The 21,066-nt window shown below is 39.9% G+C and overlaps 1 protein-coding gene across 2 annotated transcripts in view; it reads left to right on the top strand.

Moving 5' to 3' along the window:
- Window positions 1-1,425: 1,425 nt before the first annotated feature.
- Window positions 1,426-21,066, top strand: part of tjp2a (tight junction protein 2a (zona occludens 2)) — a 101,509-nt gene continuing 81,868 nt past the window's right edge. The window contains exon 1 of one of the 2 annotated variants that reach the window (XM_052019196.1): window positions 1,426-1,544. Coding sequence is in view for 1 of the 2 variants with exons in the window: in XM_052019195.1 (XP_051875155.1) it covers window positions 13,034-13,054 (21 nt within the window). In the remaining variant the exon portion in view is untranslated. Of the gene's footprint in view, window positions 1,545-12,885; window positions 13,055-21,066 lie in introns of those variants that run through there. The other variant, XM_052019195.1, reaches the window with a different exon arrangement.

The following is a 21,066-nucleotide window of genomic DNA, read 5'->3' on the forward strand; positions in this document are numbered from 1 at the left end:
CAATTGTTTTAGTTACAGTTCTGGTGCTTCAAACTTCAGCAACACCCAAGGTCCAAGGGGTGCCACTGTAAGGGAGTTGCACCTTTTGTACATTGGAGGTTTGGGTTGGGGAGATTGGGTGATGGGGGGATGAGCTGTGTAATTGGAGGTATAGGGGAGGGGTGGATTGGTGGTTGGGGAGGTAAAGAAATAAGTCAGTGGGAGGGCATTGGGGCCTAGGCCAATTGTAGTGTTGCTGTGTGAGATCATGAGTGGAATAGGGGAACTTGGGGGATCAGAGATGTGGGGGAGTTTGGTAATACAGAGTTGGGAGGGGGCAGGAGTAGCTCAAAAGATAAAAATTAATTATGGGTGTTAGTGGAGTCCCAGTCCATCACAGCACTTGGAAGACTTAGTTGTCCTGGGAGTCACCAACAATGGTTTCTCAGGACAGCTTGGTTTTTCTCTCACAATGGGGAGCACATTCGGGGAGCATTGCACAGGATTTGATGCACATGTAATGTGGAAATCACATCAGATGTGCAAACTTGGTCAATATTCTATTGGAAATGGTCAATAAATGAACTGCTGGAGGAACTCAGCAGGTCAGGCAGCAACTGTAGAGGGAAATGGACAGTGGACGTTTCGGGTTGAGACCCTTCATTTGGGCTGAACAAGTGGAGGGTCCAAATGAAGGGTCTTGACCCAAAACACCAACTGTCTATTTCCCTCTACATATGCTGCCTGACCCTCTGAGTTCCACCAACAGTTCATTTTTTGTTCCAGATTCCATCATCTGCAGTCTCTTGTGTCTCTGAAAATGGCCAATACTACATTTCACTCCATGGTAAGTATATGTTCAATTGAGAAGTAGCACCCCATGAACTAATTTCTTGGGTTCTCTGTTTTCTAAGCGAATTGTCTTTGCTTTGCAATGAATTGCTTGCTTTAAGTCTAATTCTGCCCCAACACCAACTCGTTGGCTATCACAGTGATGTCAATAAGTAATCTTTTTAACCAACTAATAATGATGGGCACAATTAATGCAGTGATATTTTCCAGGAATAATTATCTTACTTTTAGTTTGTAATACTCCAAGGAAAATAACCTCAAATAATTTACTGCTGCATGTTACAGCAAAAAAAATCTCACTTTTATATCCTGCCTTCTTTCTCAGCTCAATTTCTCGGTAATAATCTAATGAGATTAAAGTCTGTCTGAATGAAGCAGTAAAACGAAAGGAATGCATCAAATGCCAATTGGAAAATCCACTATTGCAACCACAGTATCGGCGACAATTCAGCATAAATGGCCTCAGACTACAGAACAAATGAGAACACACACTGTTGCTGTGGACTGGCACCTATTTACCTGTTGGTGGTGTTATCTAATGAAACACCCACTGGTGATTCAGAGAGGAAGTTGCATTGAGTCACCTGCATGTCATTCCAGTTTCGATGCTGAACAGGAAGTTGACCATTTTTGCTTATTTAAGGGGCCCCACAACAAAACAAAATATAGTGGAATTAAACCAGAATCCTGGCAAGAGCTGCTCCTGGTGTTAAGTAAGTGAACAATAAATTTCTTTCTCATTATTGTGAGCAATGTGTACTTGTGTGAGAGAGAGGAAGTTTCTAGGTAGAAAGGTGTGCTCAGTCAGCAAATACAATTGGGCTGCAACAATAAAAAGTAATTGACTCCATTTTATAGTAATTGTATTATATTTTCTGAATGTAACTTGCGAGGAAAAAGAGTTTATGTCAATTAGCATAAAAAAATCAAATTTCTGATTCAAAGGGTGAAGGTGTAAAACAGATCTGTTTCACTGCTGTTTAACACTTACCTTGCATCCATTAGCTAAAAAATACTTCTGAGTGTTTTGATACATGTAACTTGAGTCCGCCATTGCATGCTGAACACATGTATAAATCAGGTGGTCTAACTGCAAATGCAAAGGATCCCGAGTTACAGTTGGGCACACCCGTCAAGATAAACATTTTTTGAAGCAGAATTTAAGCAAGCTATTTGTTGTTTTCCTTCATGTCATGTAACATAATTTAATTCCATTAACTAAGAAGTGGTTAAACCCATGCGAATTCCTCTTATAACCTGGCTGGTTTTTTTTATGCTGTATTTTATGGCCTTTTTTTTAAACCTGGTGCCCTTCCTTTTTACAAGCTGATAATGAGCAGGCAAATAGCAAAAGGGAAGATTTAGTATTTATGCAGCTGAGCGATTTTTAAGTAAGCTATTGCAGATTCAGTGATCGTAACCTACTTTTGATGGTAAAAGATACTTTTTAATTTTACAGTTTTGATTTGTATTCTTGAGACCACTATGTATTTTGACTCCAACTTTATTGTGATTCCCAATGCTTATAATGGGGGTGATGGAGGTTCAAAGTTTGGACTCCTATTGTCTGCAACCAAAACTGTGATTAAGTTTGCTTCAACTTTAGAGAAAGTTTTTTCCTACTTTTTTTCTTGATTCCCCATACCAATGTGCTATTGGAAATAGAGCAGGATCGGTTAATGTCTTCAAAAGCATCTTCCAGTGCTCCCTTGGGACCAACTCATCATATCAGCAACAACAATGTCCATTAATTGGTTCATTTTAATATGGTAAAATACCTCAATGCCCATCACAGCAGCATTATGAAGCAAAATTTGACACTCAATCACAGTAGATATATCCCCTCCTATCTCTTTTACATCCACAGGTTTCATTGCTCCATCATTGGCAGCTGTGCCTTCATCTGCCCGCACCTTAACTCTGCAATTTCTCCTCTAAACCTTTAACTCTTTCCTCCCCCTTCAAGATTATTTTTAAAGCTTCCCTCAGAATCAGAATTATCATCACTGACATATGACGTGAAATTTGTCTCTTTAGCCCAGTCATTTTTCCTGATATCTCCTTATGTTGCTCTGTGTCAAATTTTGATTGATTGCACTCCCCCAAAGTACCTGGGGATGTTTTACAACATTAAAGCTACAATGTAAATTCAAGTTGTCGTATTTGATAATAAATATTAAGCCAGATGAAAAAAGAGGCATAATGATTCACAATCATTGCTTAAACTTCATACTTTTCAGCTTCCATACTCATTCATGTACAGGCTGTCCCCAGGATAAGAATTCCTGACCTATGGACACCCCTACATATGAACTAGTTCTCTGAATATTACTAAATTCAAAAGTCTGATGTACTTACATACATTCGTTCCTATGAATGGCATAGATAGTTTCCTTTCTCTCTCCACTTTCAGTAATTGTTCTTTCTTATCAGTCTTATGTACTTTTGATGCCATTCATTACAGTACTGTGGAGGTGTGGTAACCATATCGACTGTTTATTGTGTAGTTTCCTACAATTGGACAAAATTGACTTATGGACATCTATAAAAATGGAACCTGTTCATTACCTGAGGATGGCCTGTTCTGGCCACTGTGCATTGTGTTCCTTATTTGCTATGTGTGGTCTTTGTTTACCTGTTCTGATTTTTATGCATGAGTTCAACTCCACCAGTAATGTTTGAACAAGAAGGTGTGTTAAAATGGTGATTGTACATTAATAAACTCCATTACTTTCCATTGAAGCTATCCTGTCCTACAATGGATAATGAGGTAGAAGTTCAGTTTTGGATTCTAACATGTAAATGGGTGGTCGGATACCGCCTGCCTGTTGCACGCCCTTAGGCATCTGGTTCTTTTAAAGTCAAAACTAAACATTGTTCTGTATCCTGGCATCTTGGAGATTTTTTCATTTCTATAAATTAAACCAGAAGAATTCATACCAATAATTCAATTTAATTAGTAAGCCAACTATATCATACTTAGATTTTCCAGTTCTCCCAGTAAGATAGAAACCATTGTAGGGAAAACTGCTGGAATGTTTCATATTCCTTCCCAGTCTGTTCAGAGTTAGCTACTCTAAATTGGCTGGCAATAGGAGTGTTATACTGCTGTAGAATGAGGGAGGAGGGAGACATCACTTCAATCAGAGTATGCTGAAGGAAGGCTTTCATTTCTATAGCACTTTTCTCAACTTAAGCCAATGAAGTACTTTGGAAGTATAATCACCGTTGTAGTGTAGGAAGCACAGCAGCCAATTTGCACACAGCTATGACCCACATACAGCAAGGTGATAATGGCCAGATCCTCCATTACTTGATAGTCTTGACTAAGATAAATATTGGCCCAGGGTGTCAGGGAGACTCAGCTGTCCTTGGTAATACTGACATGGGATCTTTTCTGAGAGAGTGGAGCCTTGGTTTGACATCTCGTTTGAAAGGTGGCACTCCTGATAGTGCGGCACTCCTTCTGTAGTGCACGAGTGGGACATGAACCCTCAGACGTATGTCTCAAGCAATACTGAGCCAGGTTACACACTCTCTAAGAACCTGCTTAATTCATTTGCAGTAAAGGGATTCACAGTAGAAGTTTCACTCATAAAATAACTGTATTATCTTACATGGAAAGGAAAGCAGTTACTCAACAGCTCACACACCACTAGAGGGCAGCCATGGTAGCCACTCAGAGTCAGAATTGCCTTTTCAGATAGATGCAAAAGATTCCATGGCAATATTTTAAAGAACACCAGGTGAGTTCATTGTTTATCCCTCTGTAAACATTACCAACCTAGACTACCTGGTCATTATCACATTGCTGTCTTTGCGAGCTTACTATGTGCAAACTTGTTGCTGTGCCTTGTACAATACTTTAAAAATACTTTGTAAAATGCCATTATTTCTTTGCTGATCCCTGCCAGTTTTATGCTGCACAGGAATCTCCTTCCATCCTCTTCATATTCTACAATTTCTTTGTCTCTTATGTGTTTAGCAAGTTTCCGTTTTAAATGTACACTGTATAGAGAATATTGTAATGCCATTTACCTTTCAACAGCACAAAATCACTTCAGTCAGAATGACTAATTTGCCACTTAATTTATATTTACTTATGCACCTGGATTACAGTAAGTTGCTCTTCAATTGCCTGTGATGATGCTGTCTAAGACCTGTTGCAGCAAGTGCTTGGGGTGGTGGATTCAAATTCACTTGGAACCTTCAAATGGGAATTGGAGGAAATGCAAGGCTATGAGGAAAATGCTGTTGAGTGGGGCTAACTAGAAAGCTTTCCTTAAAGACAAAACAGTGCAGGTTTGATGAACTGAATGGCTCTCATCCATTATTGTACTGCCTTATTATTGTGTGTTCAGGTAATCTAATGAGCAGCCTTATACACTTGAGTTGCAAGTCCAATTGTCCACTTCCCAGAATGGCTTCCTCATTCTACCTTCCCTATACTGGTGCTCGGACCAGCAAATGTCTCAATATTAAAACTCATTTTGTTTTTGAATTCCTCCATGGTTACACCCCATCTCGATCTTCCTAATGACTTTCACACCTATAACCTTTCAAGATCCCAGTGTTTCTCCAGATCTGGTCTCTTAATCTCCCTAAATTTAATCATTACACCATTGGCAGCTATGCTTTCCTTTGCCAAGGCCCTAATATCTGGAACTTCCTTCCTAAATTTCTCTCCTTTGAGATTAAATAAAACCCTACTTTATTGAACAAGCTTGTAGTCACCTGCCCTAATACTTTCTTACATGTATAGCTCATTGCCAAATTTTGTTTTGTAACAACGCTGAACTGACTTGGGAAAGATTGCTATATTAAACAACTTGCATATATATATACAGTCTTTAACTTATGTTCACACATATTAATAACACAGCAAAGTAACTAAGCAATGTAATCTCCATATAATAACTCAATGGTTAGTTGGACAATAATGTGGCAAGTCTGGCTCATTCAGCTTAGACAAATTGCTAAAACGTGATACCTATTGTTGTTTCAGCTACTTCGGATATAATAAAAGAACTTTAAGAGTTGCATCTGTTTAGTGCATTTCACAGTATTCTAAGCACTTCACAATTATGTTCTTCTGAAGTGTAATTTTTTTAATTCAGGAATTGCAGCAAAAATTTGGACACAGTAAGCTTCCACAAAGGGCAGCAGCCCAAATTTTGGTGGGTTTTGCTGGTATTTCCGTAAAGAAATGCGGGCATTTCTCAGCATAAGTGCCAGCAGGTTTCAAGATTCTGGTGTCAATGCAAGTTCCAAACTTACCAGTTTGAGCACTGCAGGTGATTTCCTGGTTCTGCTCTTCACGTAGCGTCCAATGACTGAGCAGGAACTTGCCAAGATTCCCAAAAGTATGCAGTCAATGGAATATGGTGTCATCAGCATTTATTGCCCATTCCTAATTAATATCCCAACCTGAAATTCAGCACCTCTGACAGTGCAGCACTCCTTAAGTCCCACATTGGACCATCAATGCAGATTACATGCTCAAGTTTCTGTTAAGGAACTTGAACCAACCAACATCTAACTCAGAGTCAAGGATGCTTACCCATTCAGTCGCTGTGACTACATCACTTTCTTCTGATTAGTATTACAGGAACTGTGATTCAGTCCCAGCTACAACCCACTGTTTGAATTAAATGTATTGATTTGTGTGAAGGTCTGGCAGCTATTTGGTAATACATTGTCTGGCAGTGACCTAGAACAATAACCTTTGGGCTTTGCCACATTTCAAAAAAATATCTGTAGCAGACAGCACCTTCTACCAGAGCTGCTGCCTCACGGCACCAGAGACTAGGGTTCAATCCTCACTTTGGATGCTGTGTGCGTAGAGTTTGCACATGGATTTCCTCCAGTTTCCTCCCGTGTCCCAAAGCTGTGCAGGTTTGGAGGTTAATTGGCCTTTGTAAATTGCCCTTTGTGTGTAGGTGAGTGGTATAACATGGGAGGAGCTATGGGGATAATGTGGGGAGAATAAAAATTGGGTTAGTTTTCAATTGATGTAAATGGGTGGTTGATGTTTCCAATATTTAGTGTTTCTACTCCAGATTTTCAGCATCTGCAGTGTCTAGCTTTTGAATGATTAAACCTCTTGTTTGGATGTTTGACTGTCAATCAAGCAACTTTTTTTATACTATGTACAGTTGTCTTATAATTAACAGTGGCCTGAAGTTTGATCAGAAATCCCCGGAGTCCCAGTAATTTTAATAGATTGGAGGCACTTTGGATCAAATCCAGAGTTCCCAGGCCTGCGAAGGATTGTCTTTTTAGACATTAAACTAAGGCCTGGTTGGCCCTTCTGGGTAGTTATAAAAATATCCTGACGCACTGTTGTGAGGAAGGACAATGGCCTGGATATTTTTTTCGTGCTTAGTCATTGGATGTCATGCAGGGAGCCCCGCCAGAAAATGACTACAATCAATATCAGTATCAGCAGACTACCTGGTCATTAAGCCCATGCTTTGCAGGATCTTGCTGTATGCAAATTTTCAGACAAGTTTCAGTACATTGATCAAAAGATCTTTTACTGTGAAACGTGTGGATCATTCCTTGGTGATAGAGGTTGTGGGTTTGGGAGGTAGTGTTGGGTAGTCACTGTGACATTACTTGTAAAATATTTCCAAGGAGGGTTGTGAATGGTTTTAGGTCCTTTCTGAAAACTTGCAACCACAGAATATACTCTTTGAGACTTAATTTCAGGACTTTCCCTGGATTCCAGGGCTTTGATCATTCTTCAAGTATTGTAGCAGTTTCACCAACTTGGTATTTTGGGAAAAGCACATGCTATGCTTGCCCATGAAATTATATTGAGCAGTGACATACACGCCTTGATGCTTTAAACCCCAGGGCTTCCATCTGGAGCTTAAATGAATGAGATTGATCTCAATGAAATCTCCTAAATTCAAAGAGAACTTTGGAGCTTTATAGAATGGAGGCCGAGTCCAGCACTTGGGTTTATGGCACTTATAATGGGTCAGCCATTGTAGACTAATAAAGTGAGGATAAATTTTTTTCTTCCCCCCAGAATTTTTTGAATCTTTAAATCACCCCAAGGATATGATAGACAGTCTCCATAGATATTTTGAGGGGTCTGAGAGTTTTCTTCCCTCAGTAGGAGTAATTATCCTGGACTATTACCGTCCTCAATAAGATTTCTCTGCAATAATGTACATCTTTGGAGTACTGACATGGGGTTCATAAATTGATGCAGAATTTATAAGAGGCAATATAAAAGTGCAGAAGATTTATTAAAGAAACTATGTAACCAACAACTGGTGAATTCTGACAACCCTACAGTTTCTTTCATCCATAAAATTACAATCTCACTTCTAACTGCTATCTGGAACTTTGAATCAGATGGTTTGTAACATGTAACGATTTGCTGTTGTTAGGAATTTGTTAATTACCTAATGATAGAAAACACAGTATCTGGAATTCATCAGAAATCTTAGAATTATCTAGACATGAAGTTATAATACAGGATAGCCATTAATCAATCAGATCAGATTTGCCTTAATGCCTTGAGTAAGTGAAAAACTGAGTTTAGCTCACAGTTGAGAAAAACTTTTAGTCTTTTAATTAAAGCTAAAACACCAGAGATGAATGCATATTTTTATACAGTATTATCTTGTGTTATTTAATGTAGTAATATCTTGTTCAAGGGATTAACTAAGTTTAATATTATTTAGCCGAATCTATTGTCTTAAACTGTGTTGAACAGTTCTGGAAAGTAACTTTTATATTGGGTTTAGCTGATGTCATAGTTGTGAACATTATCATTCTTTGTTTAAACAAGTCTTGTGCAGGGATATTTGACTTAGCCCATGTATGACTTTGAGGAAATTACATGTGGGCTAAGTCAATTATCCCTGAATCCCAGGCTTGCCTCGCTGTTGTCTAGCTATGTTCTTGTAAGTTCAGTCAACTGTCCTTGAGCAAAGTCCAACATTGGTACCGGTATCATTGTTTTTGTGGACTTACTTAGCTACATATCTTCAAGGTTTTGATTAGTCAAGTTCCCTTAAACAATTATTACAAAGTTTCCACGATGATGCAATTGCGAGCATTCTTAACTGTCTTTTTTTAGCTTATGATTCATATGTTTTATTTAACCATCATATCCATATCATCCATAAATTATCAATTTTTAAAATTCCTTCACAGTATGGTATATGGTTTCCTATATTTCAAAGTGCAGCTGTGTCTCACAATCAGCAGGGAGCTAGTTTTAGTAGGATGTTTGTGGAATATGTATTGGCCAGAACTCACTTGCTCTTGATTTAGTGTCACAGGGCCTCATTTTAACATCTCATCAAAAAGACAATATGTACTCCTTCAGTACCACACTGGGAGTGTCAGCCTGAATGTTTATGCCCAAGTTTCTGGAGGTGAGACTTCACTCGTCAATTGAATGTTAACATAAGGTGGACTTGACATTAAAGCTTTCCATGCCTGAATCATATTACTGTTCCTGGGAACTCGTTATGTTGAAGTCAGCTGTTGTGTTTCTTACGTGTAGAAATGTCCATACTTCAAATCACTTTATTGGCTCCAGGACGTTTTGGTTCTTCCCCAGAAGTGATATGGAAGATCCCACCCCTTCTCTTCTCAGTGTCAGCAAATCCTTGTATTTCTCTCTGTCCTGATTATCCAGCTGATCCTAAAACACACCTCCAACTATTTGTTTCAATGTCATATATTCACCACTCTTGGAACAAAGACATTTATCCTGAATTCCCTATTGGATTTATTAGTGAATCTTGTATTGATAACCCCTTAGCTCTGGACATACTATTTTTTCAGTTCACAGATGCTGACTAATCTATGTCATTGCACCTTTTACTTTTTTTACCCCTCTTAACAAGCACTGGGTGAAAGTTTTTTGTTGCAACTTCAACAAGCTCACCACATCCTTTTTTTTTTGGCATTTGCGGTTCCCATCAGCTTGAGTTGACAACCAGCCACTTCTTACAGTCAGTAACTTGCCTTTTTTGATTGGGACTCTCCTGTACCCTGCTACATGATTTTACTGTGTCTGTCAGAAACATTGGATAGCATTTATATTGCACCTGTAAAGTAGCAAAGCAAACCTAAGATTTTCCACAAAAATTATTTGACATAATTTTTTCATCAAACCTCACAAGGAGATGTTAGGACAGATGACAAAAAGGTTAGTCAAAGAAATAAATTTTAAAGAGTGTCTTAAGAAAGAGAGAGAAGGGGGAAACTACAGATGTTATGGCCTTGTCAGCCAAGAATCAGCCTTCAATGGTAGAATAAGAGAGATAAGACGTTAGAAGTGGAGGACTGATATTGGTATTGGTTTATTATTGTCACTTGTATCGAGGTACAATGAAAATCTTGTCTTACAAACCAATTGTACAGGTCAATTCATTACACAGTGCAGTTACATTGAGTTAGTACAGGTAAAAACAATAACAGTATAGAATAAAGTGTCACAGCTACAGAGAAAGTGCAGTGCAATAAGGTGCAAGGTCACAACAAGGTAGATCGTGAGGTCATAGTCCATCTCATTGTATAAGGGAACCGTTCAATAGTCTTATCACAGTGGGGTAGAAGCTGTCCTTAAGTCTGGTGGTACATGCCCTCAGGCTCCTGTATCTTCTACCCGATGGACGAGGAGAGAAGAGAGAATGTCCCGGGTGGGTGGGGTCTTTGATTATGCTGGCTGCTACACCAAGACAATGAGAGGTAAAGACAGAGTCCAAGGAGGGGAGGCTGGTGTCTGTGATGCGCTGGGCTGTGTCCACAACTCTCTGCAACTTCTTGCGGTCTTGGGCAAAGCAGTTCCTGTACCTAGCTGTGATACATCCAGATAGGAGTGTAGACAGATCAGTGAGTTAGAGGGACTTCTTTCTGAGCATTTCGATATTCTGGTGGTTTTCCTGTCATGGCTGCAGTCAATGAGATTTTTTACCTTCACCTAAGCAAGCAGACAAGCTCTCATTTTAAAACCCTGCCCAAAAAAACCAGAACCTTCCTCAGTGCTCTTCTTCTAAGGCAGTCTCTGCAAGTTATGAGGTGGCTGATGAGGCCAGATGATGCTGGACAGGGCAGGTTGTTTGGGATGTTGTATTCTCCTTCCACTGCTTTGCTCATGATATTCCTAGTTGTTCCTTCTCTATTTTGAGTGGCTACAGGGCAAGGATTCTCATGAGCTGGTGAGCATGTTATATTTTTTCCAAAAAGGCTTTGAGAATGTCCTTGAACCCTTTCTCATGGTAACCACTTGCATTGTTGGAGCTGGGAATAGTTCCTGTTTCAGATATCTGGTGCTGAGTACACAATGTGGCCCAAAAGTTGAGTCTGATCAGAGCCTTGATGCTGAAGATGTTGCCTAGGTTTGGGACACTGGTTAACTTATCCTGCCTGCCAATGGCTTTGGAGGACTTTGCAGCGATAACATTGGTAATATTCCCCGATTCTTTGTGCCTGCTGCAAGTTCTCCTCCTCTCTGAATCACGGGGGTGGGGGGGGGGGGGTGAGTGGGGTGGGAATTATTGCTGCTCAGTAGACCATGAACTTGGTGTAGTGCTTGAAGTCCAAAACCACAAACCCTCTTTTCCCCAGTCAGCCAAAGGCTATGCTGGAGCAGTGATGCCACTGACATTGGCTTTCATTGAGCAGTGGCTCCTATGATAAACTTTTGTGAGGTCAAAATAAGATAAAATATCTTTATCTGTCACACATACATCGAAACACACAGTGGAATACACCTTTTGCGTAGGATATTCTGAAGGCAGCCTACAAGTGTCGCCACGCTTCCGGTGCCAATATAGCATGCCCACAATTTCCTAACCCGTACGTCTTTTTGGAATGTGGGAGGAAACCGGAGCACCCGGAGGAAACCCACGCAGACACGGGGAGAATGTACAAACTCCTTACAGACAGTGGCTGGACTTGAACCCGGGTCGCGAGCCCTGTAAAGCGTTACGCTAGCTGCTACACTACCGTGCCTGGGGTACACTACCGTGCCTATATGTTGCTCTTGCATTTCTCCTGGGAGTCATTGCAGGGTGAAGATCGTGTCCACTACCTCTAGATGGCCAATCTGCAGAAGCAATTCTTCCGCCAGTGTAAGGGACTCGCTGAAGAAACCCTTTCCTTAGTCACAGAGTTATACAGCATGGAAACAGGCCCTTCAGCCCAACTCATCCATGCCGACCAAGATGCCCATTTATTATTAGTCCCATACAAATCTTTCCTATTCATGCGCTTTTCCTTGTGGCAGGCGAGGGGGGAAATCCTCCAAATCTTTCCTATTCATGCGCCTATCCTTGTGACAAGCGAGGGGGGAAATCCCTCTGTAATTACCGCAATCCAGCTATCTTCTTTCTTGCAGACGGTCACCACAATGTCTGTATGATTTCCAGGTATGCTGTTCTGTTGCCAAGCAGAGGAGATGAGGTTATGAATTCCGGGCACAAGTACTCCCTCACCATTGTTAGGTGCTAAAGCCGGAATTTTGTCTGTTCAAGGGAACCTGTTGTTTTTCATGGTCTTCACCCGAGAAACTAAACAAGGCCTCAATCTAACACCTTACCTGAAGAACATTATCTCCCTCAGCACTACAGCCGGAGTATCTCTCTAGAATTATGTATTCACCTCTCTGCAGTGGGAATTCAACCCACAACCATTTTTCGGAGTTCTGACCACTGGGCTGCTGATCATGCACAATTAAGTCAGTCAAACGCCTTTAAGGTGAGGATTCGTGCATCCTTCTACAAAAGGCACTGAGGCGTTGGCTACATATGGAGCATGCCATTTGCACACAGAAAGAAGGGGGCAGGAAGAAAGTATCATAAATTGGCTATTTGTAAAACCATCAAATACAACACACGGTCTATATCTCTTGATAAACTAAAATTACATATTGTAACTATAGATGTAGAGCCCCGCGCTCGAAGTGTTGTGTTGTGAGTTCTTTTTCTTCCTTTGCCTTCCCCCCCCCCCCGCCCCAAGTCGCAGAGCCCGATCCCGAAGGTTTAATAAGAGTGTTGCAACTCGCTGAGTGTTGCGAGTTTCAGGGAAACTCATTCAGAGCAGGGAAGTAGGACAACTTTGCCCAGCTATCAGTTACCTCTTTCTAAGGAAGAAGCTCTCGTCTCTGCGGATCCCAACCCGCATCGATGTGAAAGGGCATTCGCCCACCATCGTTTCAACAGGAAAAATGCCCGTCAGAAGAGGAGAGGTGATTGTAATCGCATCTTGTTTCATAGCTGAATTCCTTCGACCTTTTGTTTCTCTGCATCCCCTCCCACTACAATCTAACTTTTTAAAAACTACCCACATTTTTCTTAAAGTTAAGATTCTTCTAGCTGTAAATTTATTTTAGAATCTGCGGGAAAAAATATTCGTAAGATAATGTGAGTGAAATAGTTATCAAAATTGTGCAAACGGAAACAATTTAATGTAGAGGGAAATGTCATATAGATCCTAAGCCTTGTACGGAGCCAAAGTGATCATCGATTCATTCAGCGTGGAAACATGCACTTCAGCCCACCAATTCCACAGTGACCATCACTGATATTAAATTGATTTTGGAGAAATGTACATAGACTTAAAAGGGGGAAAAAAAGCAATTGGAGCGCTGTGAAGACAAATATGGGACTTACGGGGGAATTTTTTCTAAGGGGCATGAAGGATATGACGGGCAGAAGGTCCTTCTCTGTAAGACTGGATTTATCTGAACGCTGGGATACTGCAAAGCTACACATGATGACATATATTGCCTTAATAGTTCCCAGGTAGATTTGTGGCTCTAAGGTGACCATCCCATCGAATGTTTAATGACTTAAATGTTACAAGGCTTGTTGTACACACTACACACGTTTAATCTTTATTAAAAACAAAAAAAAAGCTGGAGATACTCAGCAGATCAGGCAGTATATACGGATATAGAAACAGTTAACATTTTTGTGTCCATGACCTTCCAACTATGTTTAAGGAAATCTTTTAGCAAATGGAAGTGCTCACGTGACTATTGTTTGGTTTTAAAAAACAATTAACGACTAATTCTATGCACAGAAAAGGTGGCTGACCAGATTGGTGAGATCTGATGGAGCTGTTTTACCCAGTAATTGTCCAACACTTTCCCTAGTCCAATATCTTGAAAATAGAAAACCTCTACAGCCTACATTAGAGTAGAAATTTTTTTTTACATATAAGTGGCAAATATTCAATTGTAAATGCCACAAGCTGAAAGACATCTGACTCTGCCACCAGGCATACACGTAGTTACAAAGGAGGTCAACTCAATTTTTTGGAAAATGAAATCTTGAATATTGAAAGTAAGTTTCTATATTTGTATGCTGAGACATCACAAAAATTTTTTATCTGGTCATTAATGTGTAGCTGGGTTGTGTGTAAATTGCTGCTGCAATCACTACATTACACCAGTACACATTGTGTCATTAGCTGTCAACTATTTTGAGGCAACCCGAGGCTGTGAAAGTTACTAAAGAAATGCAGACCTTTATTTAAAAATATGTTGTTACCCAAGGCTATTGCAGCAGATGTTGGCTTTAGTAAGTAGAAATAAAAGTGTTTAATTCTGTAAAAGAGTTTTTTTTAGAAAATTAAATACATTATGTCCTAGAAAATTTGTACGTGCAGTTTTGACAATGTTTTGATTTTGCAATCCATACATTTCTAGTCATGCACAGTAGAAATGTGTTTTTTAACGATGACACCATATTTGTCCTGTCCTCATGTAATTTGTGATAGGGAGGCCTTGCAAAGTAACGTCCTGTCCCTCCTACACACTCCCACCCCCTTTTGGCTTAGGTTTCCCCTCCCTCGAGTACACTGTGCTCCAGTGTCCCCAAGTATATGATGTGTGCTTGTTGGCAGTGTGTATTAGTGAATAGTTCCCTCTTCTGGAAGATCAACAGGTTTCAGGTGGATAACAGGGTCTCCTTTTTCTGAGTTGATGAACTTTGAGCAGTGTTTCAAATCCAATACAGTGTGTCTGGAAGTAGCTTGTGTAGCAGAATCCTCAAGCTGCTGGAGATAAACTAGATCAGATATGATCATATCCTTAGCCATATTTTTCATGCAATAAGGGCACTTCAGCAAGGAATGGATGAGATCGTATCCCTGTGGCAGCTAGGGGACAGTTCACTGTGATGCTGAGATTCTGGGTGTGTTGAGGAAATGTACAGAGTGAGGCCTTTCTTGCCACCATCCCAGTAACATCATTGTACCTGTAAAACCAACCAAGGGAGTGATTGCTGAGTTTGTACACCCCATTCAAAAGGTCTCTTTGGGCTATTGTGTACTGTTCTGGACAAGTCATTTTGGTAGTGAAATGGGTAAAATAAAGAAACAGTAAAGATTCATTTGAGTTGGATTAAACACTTTTTTAAAAACCCTAAAAACTGGAACATTTGTAGAATGGTAAATCTTTCAAATATCTATAGTCTCTGTGTTGGTAAAGAATGAAGAATTGTTTTCATTTGTTGATACAATGACTTGGATAAACATCAAGGGAAGCTTAAAAAATGTTGTTAATGTGAGGAATTATTGAATGAGTGCCGAATGCTAGACCACAAATGGAGGTGGAAATATTAATAATCTTGTTTTTAAGAAGCACTTGAAACAAGAGTATAGAAGAGTGTTAATAAGAGAATAAGATTTATGTTCTCTGAACTAAATGTAATATGTTTTAGTTTCTGTGGCAAAGCAAGTACCTGATCAACAAAATTCTTTGGGATGAAAATCACTAAGATAATGTGACTGAAATAGTCATCAAAATTGTGCAAATTATTTATACAGAGGGAATTGTCATAGATCCTAAGCTCTGTACGGAACCAAAGTGACCATAGAGACGTTCAGTGTGGAAACAGGTCCTTTGGCCCACCAAGTTGATGGTGACCAAGTACCGAGTTACAGTAACCTCACTTTTATTTTCCACATGTAGCCATCAACCCCTAATTCCCCCCCCCCCACCCAAAGTTTCTACCACTTGCCTACAGAGTAGGAGCAATTTATAGTGGCCAATTAATCTACCAACCTGAATGTGGGAGGAAATAGGAAGAAATCCACACAGTTACAGGGGAATGCAAACTCCACACAGACAGCACTGGAGGTCGGGATTAAATCTGGCTCACTGGAGCTGTGAGGCACAGCTAGTAGGGCTGCTGACATTGTATTGGTCTTTGGTGAAGAGGATTAAAGCAATATAAACTTACAAGATTTCAGGGATTCCCCTCTTTGACCATGTTCATTAGAGTTCAGAAATGTGCAGCGTAATATTTGCCCTTGGGCAGCAACTGGTTCACTAGATGTTTTGCTCTGACCCACTCTGGAGCTCTGACGTGGCAGCCATGTATTTCTCCTGTATAAGCTATGTATGTATCAGTTTCAGTGTTTAAATAATAGGAAGAGAGTTTAGGTTTTCTTCATGCTTTGCTGAATGTCCTCAATGGTTACTCTGAGGACTGGATAGGCTTTGTTTTCACATGTATTTCTGCTGGTGACAGTGAATTCCACATTTGAAATTTGTATCCAGATCTCTTGTTTGTTAGAGTAATCAGCCAATCGGTAACTGTTTCATTATCCATCACCCAGAAGTTGTCCTTGCCAAATGAAGATTTACTGGCACATTGGTAAGAGTTGGCCCATGTAAGGACCAGAAGCAGGATGAATCTGTCTGATGCTAAAGTAGTTAACAACAGCAGGCAGTCTGTGGATAATGGTAATTAGAATGCAGAACAGTACAGCACAGAAACAGGCCCTTTGGCCCAATGTTGTGCTGAACTAATTAAACTATCTGAACTAATCCCTTCTGCCTACAACAATGTCCATATCCCTCCATTCTCTGCATATTCATGTACCTATCTAAGAGCCTCCTGAACGCCTCTATCATATTTCCCTCCACTACCATCTCTGGCAGCACATTCCAGGCACCCATCACTCTCCATACATGTATATAGATTTCCTTTGAATTTACCTCCTCTCACCTTAAATGCATGCCCTCTAGAATTAGACATTTTGACCCTGGGGAAAAGATACCGGCTGTCTACCCTATCTATGCCTCTCATCATTTTATAAACTTCTATCAGGTCCCCCCTTAGCCTCTGCCACTCCAGAGAAAACAACCCAAGTTTGTCCAACCTCTCCTTGTAGCACCTGCCCTCTAATCCATGCAGTATCCCAGTAAACCTCTTCTGCACCCTCTCCAAAGCCTCCATGTTGTTATTCTGTGGGCTTTGAGGGTTTTGCTAGAAGCCTGAATGATGTTATTGGTTGCAGTTGGTGGGTGAGACTGGGGATGCAGTTTTAATCTGGAGTGGAGGAGAGTCCATGAATTTCGAATTTGGTCCGAGGAGCCCTGGGACAGAGCAATTAAATTGCACTGCAATTTTAAATCTAATTTTCACTTTTGTAATATCAATTGGTAAATTAGTTTTGTTCTAATAATTTTAATTTGATTTGTAAAGCAGTGCATATATTAAAATCAGTGATGCATCAAAAAGTCAGACTTGATGTATTTGCAGAACTGATGAGGGTTGGAAAATTATTTCACCCAAATATAAAAAAAATGCCAGCCTTAATTTCCTGGATTTTAAATGAGGAAACCATTCTTGGCTGGTTATAGAAACAGAAAATGGCTTTGAGTGTGTTTTGTTTTTTTCAGATTCTAGTTTTTCTATTTTTGGCATGTTATTTGGTAGCAATCTGAACAGAAACTGAGACTTTTATAAACTTCTGAATTTATATTCGTGCGTATGAGTTTTTTTTTAAAAAGTCAGTGTTTGGTTAAGAATGGTTAAAATGTGTTTTGACTGAGAGATTCTAATGATTGTCATTCTGGCTTTTTCCACTGGTTTAGAAGAATGATAGGTGATGACAATGAAACAAAAATTCTTGAGAGGGATTGACAATAGATGCTGAGTGTATTTCTTCACTGGGGAGTCCAGAATTAAGGAGCATAGTCTCAGGGTTGTTCATTTAAGACTAAAATAAATTTCTCCTTCCAGAAGGTTGTGGATTTTCCAGTGATAGAGTATATTTAAGGTTGAGATTGATTAGTTTGGGGACAATAAGGAAATTGAGGAATACAGGGGTCAGACAGGAAAATGGAGTTGAGTTCAGGGACCACCCATGATCTTAACACAGCAGGTCATATCCCATCCATTATACTCTACATAATAACACAAGACATTAATACTAGGGCAAACTAGTTGAGCCAAAAAACCAGTTTCTGTGCTGAGTATTAAGAGTAATGGTACTTTATCAGTTCTCTTCATTATTTTAAAAAAACAAATAGGTCACCTCAGTCCTCTCTCTTTCCTTGAAGAGACCAGTTTGTAGTCTTCCCTAACGGTTGTACACTTCTCATCCTTGTTTCTTTCCAGCTCCATATTTTCCTACTGACATTGCAGCTGTGGTTAGTGCCCACTCAACCAATTCCTCATTCACATCTAGGCTTTTCCACGAATACCCACCTATGTAAGATTGAGCAGCAATTGTTTTTATACAGAATATCTTAATGTTTCTGGAGGCCTGGGTCTGTGATGTCATAGAGCATCTTATTGTGAACCACCTGGGGGGGGATAAGGTCAAGGGTGACAGGTAGGCAAAACCTGCCCTTTCTGAAATTATGATGGCTGCAAGTGAGTAGATAACTTTAAAACAGGTAATCTCGGTGTCTCCTTATGCTCAGTTCCATTACTTTTCTGATCTGTTTACGTGGATAATTGATCTGTAGTTAAGTTTGCTTCCTACTGCCTCTTGTAAAGGATGTTTCCAAACTAGTTTGGGCTTCATGTCATCTAACTTCAAGATGTCTATCGGCACTGTGTGTACATTACACTTAGCCCCATCCCACAGGATTCAATTCACTTAATTTTTTTGTTTAAGTCCTCCACCTAATTTGATGCCAAAAGTGTGTAATTTACTCAAAAAGCCTCCATTAGGTGGCAGTTTTGGCTTTTTACTCAAGTTTAATCACTCCACTTTTGGCAGCAGTTCCTTAAGTTACCAAGGCCCTGTACTCTGGAATTCCCTTCCTAAACCATTCTACCCCTATACCTCATTCCTACTCTTAAGATTCTCCTTCAAACCTTTCTCTTTGAAGCTTTTGGTCAGCTGACCTAATAATACATTGTTAGGTATCAAATTTTGTTTGATAATCGACTGTGTTTTGCATTGAAGATGATGTATAAATGCCAGTTGTTGGTGGCATGTTACCTTCTTTCGGGAAGTAAAGCCATAGTATTACATCTTGCTGTTCATTTGTATATTTTACTTTGAACTAGGGGTGGTCTTTGTTGTTCATCTGAGGAACTTTATATAATAATCCCAGGAGCTTCATGGTCAGCATCACTCAAACTGGATGATTCTTTCTGATTTACTTCATTTCTTGATTTTGTTTTTACTTTTTGTACATTAATTGTATAATCTTCTCTCGTTCTTGTGTAGTTTGCATTTTTAAAAAAAGGCTGCATGCCTGTGCAATGATTTGTTTTCCTGTCTTATCTTGAATTCCACCACGTCTGGTCATGTGCTGGTTGCTGTGCTCTGAATACAACATTGCCAAAATTTCCTGACTCTTGCTGTTTGTAGAGTTAAAGAAATTTCCTGCACAGGGGGAGGCCACTGTCTCCGTGTCAGTCAATGAAGATCTATCCAGTCCAATCCGACGTATCATCCAGTGTAATTGATCTGTCATCCAGCCTAATCCTATCCCTGAAGAAACTAGACCAGCACTAATATGCAAGGTTTCCTCCGTGGCCTTGCTTGTTTGTGCTGATCTAGTTTCTTTTAAAAGCACAAATAATTTTTGCCTCTACCACCCTTTCAGGTAATAAAGTTGCCAGCTCATCATTGCCCTCTTGTGAGTGGGAGGGGGGAGAAAGTCCTCAACTCCCCTCTAACGTTCCACCAATTACCTTAAATCTATGTCTCCATGTTAAAGAAGCAGGTTCATTTGATCAACTCTGTTTGGGTCTTTCATGACATTCTGCATCTCAATTAAATCGCCCCTCATCCTTATCTATTCAAAGGAAACAATCCACCCTGACCAAACTTTCTTCACGATTAAATTTCTCCAGCCCTAGACTTCATGGATATCTTCTGCACCCACTCGTGTGTCATGACATCCTTCCTGTGATTACAACAGAGGAGGAAGCTAACCAACCCATTGAGTCTGTGCCAGCTCCACGCAAGAACGATCCAACTAGTCCCACTCCCCAGCCTTTCTCCCGTAACTCTGCAAATTCTTTCCTTTCAGTTACTTATCCAGCACCCCTTGGAGTGCTGCACTTGAATTTGTCTCCAGAAGTGTGCACTGTGAGTGCATTCCAACACCAACCACTTGCCATGCAATAAAAAATTTTCTTGAATTGATTGGGTAAATCCCCAGCAGTTGGGCCAAATTAAATTAGGTGGGCTGGTAGTCCAGCACTGATTTTTCAGAGTAATTGTGTAGTTTTGATGAAGAGTGTGTGCATATTAAGAAACTTTAATAAAAGCTTTCATTTCTGTAGCATTATTTTAGTGGCTTAGGACATCTTCATACTTCATAGCTAATAGTTTTTTTTTGAAGTTGCATAGGAACTGGGCAGCCAATTTATGTGCATCAAGCTCCCACTACTTGATCATTATTAGCTGTTTAAATTGTAGTGCATCTTGCAGTCCTTCAGTTGACCCAGATATTTAACAATTGATGGAAAACAAACGTGGAGCTCTGGAGTGGGACTTGAACCCCATTCTCCAACTCCAGGACAAGAGCCCACTAAACTGACATCTCAATAATACACCTTCCAAGAATCAGACACAAAGCCTTTATTTATATATTTTAAAAATCCATAACTATAAAGCTGCACAACTAATACCATGAAGCTATAGCTAAAGCCAATGTGGTACATTTGCAGAATTAATCTATATAATTTGAAATATACAGTTCAGTCCTTTGTGCATGGCCCTATTTAATCCATAAGTTAGGATACTCGTGGTTATAGCTTTCACATCTGAATGATACTGGAATCTTGGAAGAAGTTCAAACGAAAGCCACAGAATTTATTCTTAGTCTAAAACACTGCTGTTGTCCGTTTAGCCTTAAAAAGATTGTTCTATATATGTTGGCAGGACTTTTCCACTTTTTCATCTTTGCCAAGAATTTCATCTTTTATTTTATTGGGGAGTGACAGTCTGGATTGCAAGAATCTCAGCTGTCTAGGATGGGCTAGATGGACT

Source organism: Pristis pectinata, chromosome 7 (genome assembly GCF_009764475.1).
Source record: "Pristis pectinata isolate sPriPec2 chromosome 7, sPriPec2.1.pri, whole genome shotgun sequence".
NCBI classification, from domain to species: domain Eukaryota; kingdom Metazoa; phylum Chordata; class Chondrichthyes; order Rhinopristiformes; family Pristidae; genus Pristis; species Pristis pectinata.